At 40.5% G+C, this 12,464-nt stretch overlaps 1 protein-coding gene across 1 annotated transcript; it reads left to right on the plus strand.

Annotated features, from left to right (window-relative positions):
- Positions 1-11,308, plus strand: LOC135489306 (T-cell leukemia homeobox protein 3-like). The gene is made up of 3 exons (XM_064774603.1): positions 1-569; positions 8,420-8,636; positions 9,064-11,308. Exons 1-3 carry the CDS (start codon positions 149-151, stop codon positions 9,296-9,298), a joined length of 873 nt encoding a protein of 290 aa, XP_064630673.1. The 5' UTR covers positions 1-148; the 3' UTR covers positions 9,299-11,308.
- Positions 11,309-12,464: the final 1,156 nt, after the last annotated feature.

Here is a 12,464-nt window from a genome sequence, read left to right on the forward strand (position 1 = left end):
CATCCGTGGTTGAGGCTGCGAAGTATTTAAGGATCATTTAAGGCCAGTTTCTTCGATTCTTAACAAAGTTTGGATAACTTTTATTCACTTGAACGGACTGGGGAGATCTTTACAGTGCGCAGTGCGGGGACGTGCGGGATTCAAGAGCATGGAGCAGAGCCGCTTCGATACCCGGGCGGGGGACAGGAGTCGGTCCCCCAGCCCCCAGTCACCCAGAAGACAAGACTCCCGTGGGGAATCTATAGGGAAAAGTGATAAACTCTCTTTTGGAATCAACGCAATATTATCAGACTCCGTAGGACCCAAATACAGCTCCAGTCAAAGTTTAGGCAGCCATAACTTATGCTATATAGACAGTGCCAGTGGGTCCTCGCCTTCGGTGTCACCAACTTTAACATCCGTCTCTTCCAAATTCCCTCCGATGTCCCTCAGCGCCCTGCCGTACAGCTTGACTGTGAATGGTGTGCTAAGGGTGCCAGCCCACAGGCCTCCGCCCCTGGGCATGTCGGTTCCTTATGGACACACGTTAATGTTCCCGTGGATGGAAGCAAGGAGGGATAGGCTCACAGGTAAGGATCACAGCATGTAGACCCGCAAGCGCCCGGTAACAAGCGCTGCAAGTTAAAAAATATGCTAAAATATATTTCCTTTTTTGGGAATTTTTGCTACCATAGTCAGAAGTTTGCCGAGTGACACTGGTTCATTTTCATATAAATAAAGAATATGTAATTATACAATTGGGAATTTAAAATTCACATTCAATTAATTATTCTTGAACTTTAAAGGTCTATGAAATGATAACAACTTTGGGTTTGAGAAAAGACGGATGGGGTCCCTATCCACATCATGACCTTTTCGAAGATTTTGCCTCCCGACGTTCCTGTTATTATTCTGTTTTAGTAACTTACACAGACTGCCCACAGCAAATAGGCAATTATTATTCGAGACAACAGACTGACCCGAACATTAAAGGCTATTTTAGGTCCCCTGGGAAAGTTATGATATCATGCCATAACTCGAATCACTTCAGTGCACTGCATGCAGCTCGTCGGAATTACGCACGTGTATGCATTCAGTTTCATCAATGTGAATGTATTAAAGGTTCATGTTTAACCTTTGGTACGAAGGGGGGACAAAAAGAGGGTTGTTTTGCATATATTTTGATTAAAGTCGGTAGTTGATGGTATGGTAGCTAATACTCCCCTTTTATGCTCCGGCATACTGGTGTAACAGATTAGAAAACGATAAAATTGGGCAGTACACATTATAAACTATACATTCCCTGCCCTTTGGGAGGGGGAGGGGGCAGGTACCGGCACACGTTTACTATTATCATTTTTACTATATTTTGCGGCACATTTTATTTCACAAATTTAAGCTCGGCTATAACCTTTGTAGATTTTCTACAGTTTCCGTGAATAATGGTGAATTTAAAGAGAAATCTCATGCAATCATGCACTTTCTTCAGTCACACGTGTAAAGTGTGATATTTGAATGATTACATCTAACACAGTTAAAAGAATAAACGCCAACTTTAACTTATAACATTATCAAAAAAACAAATATAGTGAAACGACAAACACGACAAAAACAAGAAAGTGACAAGTTTTAGCCTCGTTCGAGGGTAAAACAGTCTTATTTAAATATTCATTTGAGAATCAGCTCTAGGTTAACTTAGAGTATTGTCCGTCCCATAGTGAAGTTAAAGTTTAAAACTTTCATATGAGAGCTTAATCTAATGATTCAGTCGGATGGCTTTAATATTGCAGGGGGTGATAATAATGCCCTAGAAGTTAATTCAATTCTGATGATTTTGTGATGCCAAAGATGTTACTTTTTTTCGCTAGCCTTTTATATTCTTGTAATCATCTCTCATAAATGAATTTTACGAGCATCTTTTTTTGTAGTAATGTTGACTTTCCAAAGTCAAATCATCCGTCAAAAACTTTTTTACGCATCGCGCCCATTTCTTAACACAGGTGAAAAGGTATTGGTGGTTGCTTCAACATGTCCGACCATCTGTCTGATTAAACAGACAAGACGCGCGCCTTTGTCGAAACTGCAATACAAAAAAAATTAAATTGTGTTACCTTTTTTGTAAAATTCCCACATGCTACGTCTGAAATATTTCGTCAGTTTTGTGTACGTTTTCAACAAATGTTCAAAGGCAGTGCGGAGATTCTTTTCATTAAGATATCAAGAACGTGCCATGTTGGAAATTATCGCTGGAGATTAATACTAGTTATATAGTTGACATTTTGAGGAAAAGCGCAGGGAAACTATGAAATAAAATTAGGCATTTTCGTGATATTGTGTAGGATGGGTGGTAAGAGAAAGTGTTGACAAAACCCTAATTTGACATAGTAATTTTCAAAAATCGTGTTGATGATGTACAATGGATATGGAGTGAATGACCTTATCAAACATTATAGAGACACTCAAAAACGTATGATTTCCACACATTATTGTGATGGTTTGACTCATATGAATCCTATTCTGACAGATTCTGATCAAAACCTAATTAATGTATTAGGAAGTGATGTATTTGAAAAGAAGTAGACCGTGGCAAAAAGTTTCGAAAATCAACTATAGTCAAGAGCAGCCTGGCCGCTCCCACTCTAAATTCCGAAGATTTCCGAAATGTATACAGGCTAACGAACTGTTTTTGTGCACGATCATTTGCAGTAGAAACGGCCGCAACAATGACATTGATATGCACTGACAAAGACATTGACTGTTTAGGCCTACCAACCGTAATGAACGCTCTATCATGGGGGTAGATGCTATGAACATTTTCCCTGAAAACCCTTTGATGAGACAGCAGAACAATTGGAATTTAGGCCTAGGTGCGAGCGGGCATTGGCCTAGGCCTGAATTCCTTTCACTGCGAGGTAAGGAAAAAAACGAAATGTTATATGCTTTATTTCAATGACATTTTACTGAATATTTAAAAATATTCGGTGACCAGCTTGCAGTCATCTTCCTCCCACGTCTGTCTTCACTCACTAACATTACAACTCAACAATGCTAATTACATCACGAATCCTTTAATTAAATCAAAATGTACTTAATTAAATGAACATTAAGGGGTCCTCATGCGCATATGGCGAACAAATGTTGGCCGATTAAAAATCAATCAACTTATTCCATTTGCACTGAAGGACACTGTCGTCTGAATGATACTCTAAAACCTAGTTTTAAAGATCAATGGTACACTGTTAGAAACAAAGGTTTTTTAGCTTTAGAAAATCCTTGTTTCGGTCTATACAAATATGCACCATCTAGAGGTTGTTCGGTTAAATAATTTTAGCATTTCTGTGATTCTAAAAAATATCAAAAGGTTTTTCATTTAGCTGTAAAAACTCTACAAGGTGCTTATTTGTGTTGGCCTAAAAGCCATCAAAAATTTTCATAAGCTCAAAAAAGTTATGTCTAAAGGTGTGTATACAACCAAGTTGTTCCGCTGCCGAAGTCGTTTCGGCTAACCTGCTGGCTCTATCGCCGCCCTACCGAAAGTCCCGACAAAGTATTTTTGAGATCCTTCTGTTTAGGGATTTCCCCTCACAGAAAAGAGGCGCAAACGTGAGGCAACTTTGAGGTAAAAAACAATGCCCCTTTACGCATACGCTATGTACCACACCCCACGGGAGGTCCAAGATATGATCTCAAATGGCTTCTTGAGTTTTATAGTTATTGGCTATTGGTAAAACTGTTTGCTAATACCTGCCCTTTTAACTTATCTTAACTGCAGATGAAGAGTAGATAGCAGCATGTTCCTGCTATCATCAGCATCCACAATATAGGTTTCAGGTTGCTCTCATCGCGTCAGTTTTGCCATTAACGCTGTCTGACTTTGGTTTCCGTGAACTGCAGCCCACCAGAATAATCTGTTACAGTCTAAGTCATATAACGTGCCCTTGTCACAGGCACATGAAGATCAAACATCACTCATCAAATCATTGATGTGTTGGCAGTAGGGATTGCGTTCTGATCTTCATGTGCCCGTGCCCAAGCCGATTATCCCGATCGTTAAGGGTTGACCACAGGTGCCACCATTTTGGATAAAACTTGAAATCCTAAAGCAGCCAGAATTTCTTCTAACTGAGGCTTTGGAAATGTGCTCTAAGCTATACATGTGAAGTGATTATGAGTTTCTCTTTTTTTGATAATATTATGGTGTGTCATAAGTAAGCATGAAGCACCAGTAAAGGTTATAAAGCATATTTAACATCAAGAAGGCGACATTGCCCGTTGAAACGAGAAGGTGGCTGCCGAGAGTTTCAAAACGACCCACAACAAAAACTCTTTTTCTCGTAATAAAGCCGTTGAATAAATGATTTTGGGGTTATGGTGGAATCAAAAAGTATATTCGTCAAATCTTTGTATACCTGTCGGTCTTTACGTTAACGACTTTGGCATTTCACCTGGTGGACTCGAATCGTGTAGGAGAATGGGAAGAAATGATTCGTTTCTTAGACAATACTGCCTACGCTGTCCTAAAAACTATTTCTGTTACTGGTGAAGGCACTACGGATGAATGTGTCCGTATTGTTATCGGGATTTTACATATTGTTAATTACGCGGGGTGCACAACATTGCAAGAAAGCCATACTATAGATAGATAAATAGACCGACAAATTCTCATAATAGAAGATTCTCTACAAGCAAATGCGATGCCATGCCTTAAACCGATTATTCGCATCGCCTTGGCCCAAACTGCTGACTTTCCTTTGTCGACTTTTTCATGAATTGTATGAAAATATTTTGAATCTTTTCACTGCCAATCATCCCGCATCATGCATTCATTCCTACATATACACTGTGTCAAAATGAATATCAATCGAGCATGATAATTATAAAGGAAGCGACGCATTCTACGAGATGGTATCAAAAAAGATTAATAGCTCTTCAAACATGGTCTAGTGGTTACAAGGAATTGTGGCCAAATGTGAGGAATGTAGCTTCGGAATGGCTCTCGGGTATCTTCGCAGTGCGTCATCGAGTCCAGGCGCAGACCATATCAGTAGCCTGTTTTAATAGCATTGCAGTAGACCACTGCGACTATTTATGCTTTATGTCGTAATGCGAGAAGTAAAATAATAATTTTAAATTCTTGCTTTCCTCCCACCTTTCATTTAGTATGTACACAACGAAGGGGGAAGGACATTTGTAAATTTGAGCTCCATTATACGTACGCATGCGTACAGCGGAAGGGGAAGTCACCTGATCAACTACATGTATATTGAATGCATGAATTGAGCATTTTAATTCGACGTAATGTGTCACATAGTACGAAAAAAGATTACGCGTTTTGGTTAGAATTATAACAGTTACTGATTCTGAACGTTATCAAAGAGCAAGTTTTATTTCGTTCAGTGTTAGGCAGTATGATGAACTCAACTGTGCCATTGATTGCATACACCAACATCGACTGACGATATTTATGCGTACGTACGCAGTTGGTGGTCCGGGCTATAGCGTACGCACGCAAACAAGAGGGAGGTAATTCTGAATGCTGGAACATCATTGTGTGTACAAGCTAAATGAACGACCCCCAACTGTGTTCAATTATCTCTCGTCCCGAGTGTGATACTCTGATGACAGAAAATCATGAAAATAAATGATGTGGTTTAAATTGCCACTTATTTATACAGCAGGCATTTGGACGATATTTCATCATCTCGTTATCACGTCTGTTTTCTGACCATTCGCGGTGTTACATCCTGGAACTACTAGGTGGCACGAAAAATATTATGTACTTTTGATTTGCATATTGCGCAATAATGCAGTTAATGAGGTCAAACTGTTTGGGTGGAGACAAACGTATTGACATCCGCTTTATGTGGCCAAAATTGTGCAACCTTTCAATTGCTCCTATGGTAGTGTTTCAACATCAGATGTATATGATATGCTTTCTGTCACGTAGTACAACCATCATCCGGGTCTCTCGGGACAAACGGGAAAAACACCAGAATTGCTGGATAGCCTCGTTACCAATTAGCGTCAACATGATTATAATGTATCTGCAAATACTTGACCGGGGGAACATTTCGTAATGTTTTCTGCTTGGAGACGAGCAGTTTGTTTTTATTTGAAGGGTTTTGATTGGCCTGCTGTATCAGATTAAGTAAAAGTCACTTTTAAATCAGTTAAAAGTTTGTTAGCTTGAAAGAGTCGATCAACTTTGATTTTATTGAGTCGGGATTGCGACACTACCGTCGTGTCTTTTTCTTTTCCAACCAATCTTCATTCGGATCAACACGGCAACACCATTTATTAAAAGTTTGTTGCAACTATATTCGGGTGTCAGTGTTCCAGGCGTGTAAGTATCATCTCACCAGCAGAATGCTGCGCATATGCAACACTTGTCAAATATGTCGAGTAGTTTTTTTAACACCCTGGGTGTTGCACAGCACTCGTTGCAATTGGTTACGAATGTATTTTCAATTTTCTCCGATAATTTTGTAGATCACATTTCAAATGGCATAAATCGTTTCGCCACAGTGCCAAATGCTAGTCTAATAACCTCACCAACCATATAATTTGATGCAATCATTGAAAGGTTATGATTAGGTAATTGCATCTATCGCTCTGAGTGACATATTGGATACTTGCATAAATAATATGTAGCATAATTTGCCCAGACCACCTACAGCAGACTCTTCATTTAGTTACTTTGCCCCGCCTTACCTGGCGGTTAAAATTATTCGGGCCTCGCCCAATACACGGTCTATTGTCCCTAGACAAAGCCCGCTCGCACGTCGGCCTAAATTACCGTTGTTCTTCTGTCTCATCAAAGGTATTATCAGGGTTAATCTTGATAACATCGACCCCCACGAAAGGCCTAAACCGACATGGGATTGAGGACTGAATAATAAAAGCAACGATCATTTTTTCACCGCTCGCGCCGAGGTAATCCTGGGGTGTCACACATCCGGACAGAGAGCAGAATGATGAGCGTGGATCCAATCCGATCGAATCGGAATGTGGTTTTTAGGTTGTGTTGTAAACGCCGCTGTAATTCTGCTTTCTGAAGTCCCTGAATATATTACAGCTATGAGATGTGTTAACAATAGCTGAAGGGTTGGTACAGTAACTTATTTCGCCGCCTCGCAACTCAAATTAGAGTTATAGCATCACCGAAATTACAGTGGCCATTTTTGGAAGCATCGATTACCGTGAAGGCCTCGTTAACTCGGCCGTAGTTGATGTGAAATGTGATCCGAGGCTAATTAAATCATTGTCCAGTAACAACTTGATTGGGGTCCTGACGCCAGAATCGACGGCTACTTTAATAGACTTCCTCTCAGTGCAACAACACTCTTTAATTAAGGCCAGGTACAAATAAAACTTGTTTATCGTCGTCGCTCGAAAATGTTTTTTATATCATTTCGTTTCGCTAATTCATTCGCAGTTTTCCAAGGAGCCCAGTTGCTCAAAGCAAGTTGTGTCGCTTACTTAAATTTGACTTTAACTTGGCGTCATTTCACTCAGTTAGGCCAATTATAATTAACGCTAAGTTAAAGTATAGTCAGGTTCATCCAATGCATTCAAGTTGGTGTTGAAGAACAATACATGTCATTGAACTGTGTGTGAAGTCATCAATAAAATGTGATAAAACCGCCCGTCCGTCCTGATTTTGAGAAGAAGGCTTGGACTTTTTTATTCACTTTAAGTGGCCTCACAGTCATTTTCTCTCAGGATTGCAACCATTAGCAACCATACGAAAATGACTTCAATGTATATTTTGGTAATAAATACACATTTTTGTACGGTTAAATACAGATGAAATCTAACAAACTTGACGTGGAACGAAATTTTAATTATTTCACCTCAATTTTACCATAATACAGTAATGCATTGCTGTACAAAATGATAAACAATTTAACCAAACTCATGTTGAAAAACGATCACATATCATTTGCAACAACCCGACAGTTTTGACATCGTATTTCCAGTTTAACTCACTCGATTAACACGTTCATGATAACGAAGTAATTTCTATCAACCTTTTACACCACTTAACTTGATTTGTCTCATCAGTTTAATTAATTTGGCCAGTTCAATTGACATATAACGAGGTATTAAGATGGGAATGAATCAGTTTTAATGCTATTGGTTGTAACTGCGAAGGAAACAATTTTCTATGTACAATCCGCACTATATACGTGTGATTCATATCCCCTTTTGTGTCTGAGTAACTATTACAGCTCAGAATACTTTGAAAATGAGAGCCAAATACACCTACTACGTTATTTTACCCTAATACCGCGCAGGTAAAATAGTTCCGGCCTAGCCCAATACATGGTCTATTGTCTTTAAACAAAGCCCGCTCGTAACTCGGCCTAAATTCCCATTTTCTACTGTCTTATCTAAAGTTTATGTCATACTCAAAATAAACCTCATTTGTCTATTTCAGTCACAAGACGCATTGGACACCCGTACCAAAACCGGACGCCCCCAAAACGGAAAAAGCCGCGGACCTCTTTCTCGCGGCTGCAGATCGTTGAACTGGAGAAGCGCTTCCACCGCCAGAAGTACTTGGCCTCCGCCGAGAGGTCTGCCCTCGCCAAGGCCCTGAAAATGACGGACGCACAGGTCAAGACGTGGTTCCAGAACAGACGGACAAAGTGGAGGTTGGTAAATATCCCTACTCAGGCTACTTCCGATTCCAGTGTAAAGGTCGAGGTCATAATCGGTGTTCCTTGTTTTCAAATTAGCTGCAGTGAGTGTTAGAGTTTGAATTTAGTCTGGATACATGTATATGTTTCGTGTTTTTTAACGTTATTTTGACTCAGTTATGATATTTTGAATTAGTTTTATTTTTGCAGTCGTCTAAAGGGGTAAAAATACATCCTCCAGGACCATTAATTAATCGTTCAAGTTGACCTCTTGTCAGGAATTTTACTTTTTGCTATGATATACTTTTAATGCCTTATTTTCACGTCATAACTTCTGCCTCCACTGTCCTCGTAGAATGAAACGGTCCACTAAGTGCATAGTGCTTTTTATCAAAATTGCGCCAACATCAGCCTTAACCTCACCTTAATATTTGATTTCCAGGCGTCAAACAGCAGAGGAGAGGGAGGCGGAGCGCCAGGCGGCGAACCGTTTCATGATGAGCTTACAAGCGGAGGCGAGCAAGTCTATCTACGACGCCAGGGACCCCCTAGTCATGAGCAATGCTTCCCTACACGCCCTGCAGAACCTGCAGCCCTGGGCCTCGGAGGAGGAGGCAAGACAGGCGGCGGAGAATGCCGAGAAGAACGCTTACCTTAATTCGCCCACCATGGTCTAGCTCGGCCGGGACCATGGTCTAGCTAGGGGACTTGGGGGCGGCGGGGGTACGGTACGGTCCTGCTCGGGAAGACTGTCTCGGTGCAGTCGCTTCGAGGGCGGGCCGAGTGCATGAATGGGTCTGGCTTTTGCGGTGGTGTTCGGATCTGAAGAGTATCCTGTTGTTTACAGTTGCCTTCGAGGCAAACCTGGGTGACCGAGATTCCGCCGAGAGGACTCTGAAAACTATTCTTATCCACAGCCTCAAATATGTTCTCATCAGTGGTTTGTCCAATAGTCAACGTATGGATTATAGTATGCAGTCCTGTGCATTCTGCGCTATACATGTATAAAGACCAAGTTCAGAGCATTAAGGCGTATTTTGTATTCTGCTATATCCGGTTCTGTTTTCTTTATCGTCTCAGACCCAGAACCGCCTATCAATAGAGCCATTACTAGATTTGAACCAGAGGTAGTAAAACGAAGTACGCCAATGGTTATGATTTGATATTTTACACAGTGTGCTATCTATATTCTGGTCAATTCATTCTGAACCATCATAGTTACTCGGTCCATTACGACCCCTCATACAACGGCGTCCGGGTCGGCGAAGTGGATCTCAAGATGGGGCGATTGGGTGATGTATCTCTTGCAGCCCATACGAGGTTCAACGCTTAGGGTATCATGGCGTGTACGGCCGGGTTTACATAAAGCTACACGGTAGACGAACACGCCGGCGAACAAGAGGTGTCATGGTCATGAACCCTGAGTGAAGCATTGTTCTCCGGTGTATCCGTACACCGTGTTGCTCTATGTAAACCAATCCTTAGAGACACACGTATTTCCGTTAAACAGACAAACCTCGAGAGGCAGAAATGGCTTTTTTCAGCTTCCGCATCTTTCGGAGATTGATGGGCCTACTTGATTAAACGGTCCGTTCATTTTCTCGAACTACAAACCAACTCAAGTGAAGTATAACATTTACATGGTTTTAACCTTGTATCATTTCACCTATGTTTTTTTGCTAGTTTCATCTTTCATCTGGTGGGTAGTTGAAAGCAACATTAACAAACTGCTAACCATAAACATCAATTAACATCTCTTAAAATGAACGCTGGCTTTTCGCATGTGGTCGCATTATGCAGGAATCATTATACTGCAACTGCAAATTTTTCGCGGGAGGTTAGTCTTTGTGGTTTTGGCGAGAAATATCAATTCACATAAATTAAAATCGTGAAAATTTATTTATTTCATCGGAAAAGACAAGAAATTTGAACTTCGTTGTCCAACAATAGAAATATGAAAATGTTATTTGCTTGTAAATCTTGAACAATAATAATATCATAAAAAATTTGCATTTTTTACAGTAGTTTGTCTGCCAAATATAGTATCTTTTTGTACTACTTTGAAAATGTTGATATTTAATCGTGGGTGACCTCGTTATATAGTGAAAAAAATTTGTTTTGAACAACCAGACCCTGTTCTGCTGGACTTAGTTTGAGGGTTCATGTCCCTGATGATGGGGGAACGGGGGGGGGGGGGCATTTTCAGTTATTATTCATCGTACTCGTTATCCACACACAGTATTCCATCCAGAAGGTCTATTCCCCAAGGACGAGTCACTAAATACATTCTACCCGTTGTCTTATTCAACATCTATCTTTTAAAGCGTGTTGTTTTTATCTGTCTTGACACTCGGACCGATTCACAGGCCAGATTAATTCCGCACGTCAACTCTGATAAAACAAGTAATTAATTAAGCGGCCTCAATGGCGGCAGGAAGGAAAAACTACCCCGGGCTCGTGTCAACGCATCAATTTGATTGGATCATCGTGTTTCGGTCACGTGGTTTCCGGAGGTCGTCTGTGGATGAGAAACTAGCGGCAGTATTTTTGGTTTCCGTTAGAGTTTTTTGGTAAATTTCCAATTTCAAAGTGGGTAGAATAATAGAAGGCGAGTGCAGACCATATGCATATGCATGTGTAATTCATGTTAAAGAGAGTCTTGAGCTCCGAACAAAGTTTTTTGTCGATGTTGGTGCGATATCTTTTGTTTTGGAGTAAGGTATGGGGTGGGGGGGGGGGGGGCTACCACTTGAAATATGTTATTCTCCAGAAGTATCTTTAGTAAGGGTGGTCTGAAGGGTTAAATTGACAAAGGATCCAATATACCAAGGTTAAACGATACAAGTTGCAATCACCTACACTATAGATAACAGTGATGGATGTGCATTTCAAGTGAGGCTGCTCAGTTTTTAAGGAGGCCATGTTAACTTGTGAATCCATCACCAGCCTGACAAGAATTTCCGATCGCTATCAGTCAGTTTATGTGCAGGTTTGTAGCAGTACTAAGGCCATTCTAAAGTTGATATTTGTTTCCCGTACACTCTTTAAAATGTTTAATGAAATATCAATTTCGTAGTTAATGTTTTACCACTCTGGTAATTCCTATTACCATTGATCGCACCGACTGTGAAATTAGTTTTAACTATCGAAATAGTAATTCTTCACCATTTTGAAGGTTATTCTTTACTTCTTTTTAGCTAGAACAAGTAAAAGGTTAATTTCACTGCTATTTCTAGTAATTTCACAGTGGTTGCAATGCAACAACTAGATTACCGGCAGTTGTTTTTACTAATAATTGTTAAGAGTGCACCGTTTACATTTGAACTGACGCAATCATATTTGTGATGAAGACGCTATACAGTATAACTATAGTGGAAATTGCTGATGGCCACCAGTAATTTGAAGTGTCAGTCCTGACAGTTCATGCCTCGTCTGTACCAGTTAAACCACAAAGTGAAATGTGCAGTGTGAAGAAGTCTGGTAAAGCTAGCTTCTTGCCAGCTTTTTATACACATGCCAAACGGGATCTTCAACTCCATTCCCTTCAGTAAGATGCAGACTAGGCGTATACCAATAAAAGGCGCCTGACTTTTTTTCGCATGTTATAGCTTTATAGAAATCTGCCACCAATGAAACTTTGATGAATATAGGTTTGGTTGTAAGAATATGAGGCTTAATACGGTCGATATGTCTGAACTGACAAGGGCAAGTAAACGTAACGAATAGAGGGAGAGCCGTGGCCTTAAAAGCTTTAGGAGGGAGGGTTCAAAGTTCCCGTTTGATGGATGCAATATTGTAGATATCTGACCCGGGAGGGGGGGGGGCTGCACATCTTGGATAGAT

The sequence above is a fragment of the Lineus longissimus genome, chromosome 6 (assembly GCF_910592395.1).
Source record: "Lineus longissimus chromosome 6, tnLinLong1.2, whole genome shotgun sequence".
NCBI classification, from domain to species: Eukaryota; Metazoa; Nemertea; class Pilidiophora; order Heteronemertea; family Lineidae; genus Lineus; species Lineus longissimus.

Excerpts from the sequence above, each read along its gene's own strand:
- LOC135489306 (XM_064774603.1), top strand. The coding sequence starts at position 149 with ATGGAGCAGAGCCGCTTCGATACCCGGGCGGGGGACAGGAGTCGGTCC. Across the intron at positions 570-8,419 it reads AAGGAGGGATAGGCTCACAG|TCACAAGACGCATTGGACAC; the intron begins GTAAGGATCACA and ends TGTCTATTTCAG. Across the intron at positions 8,637-9,063 it reads AACAGACGGACAAAGTGGAG|GCGTCAAACAGCAGAGGAGA; the intron begins GTTGGTAAATAT and ends TTTGATTTCCAG.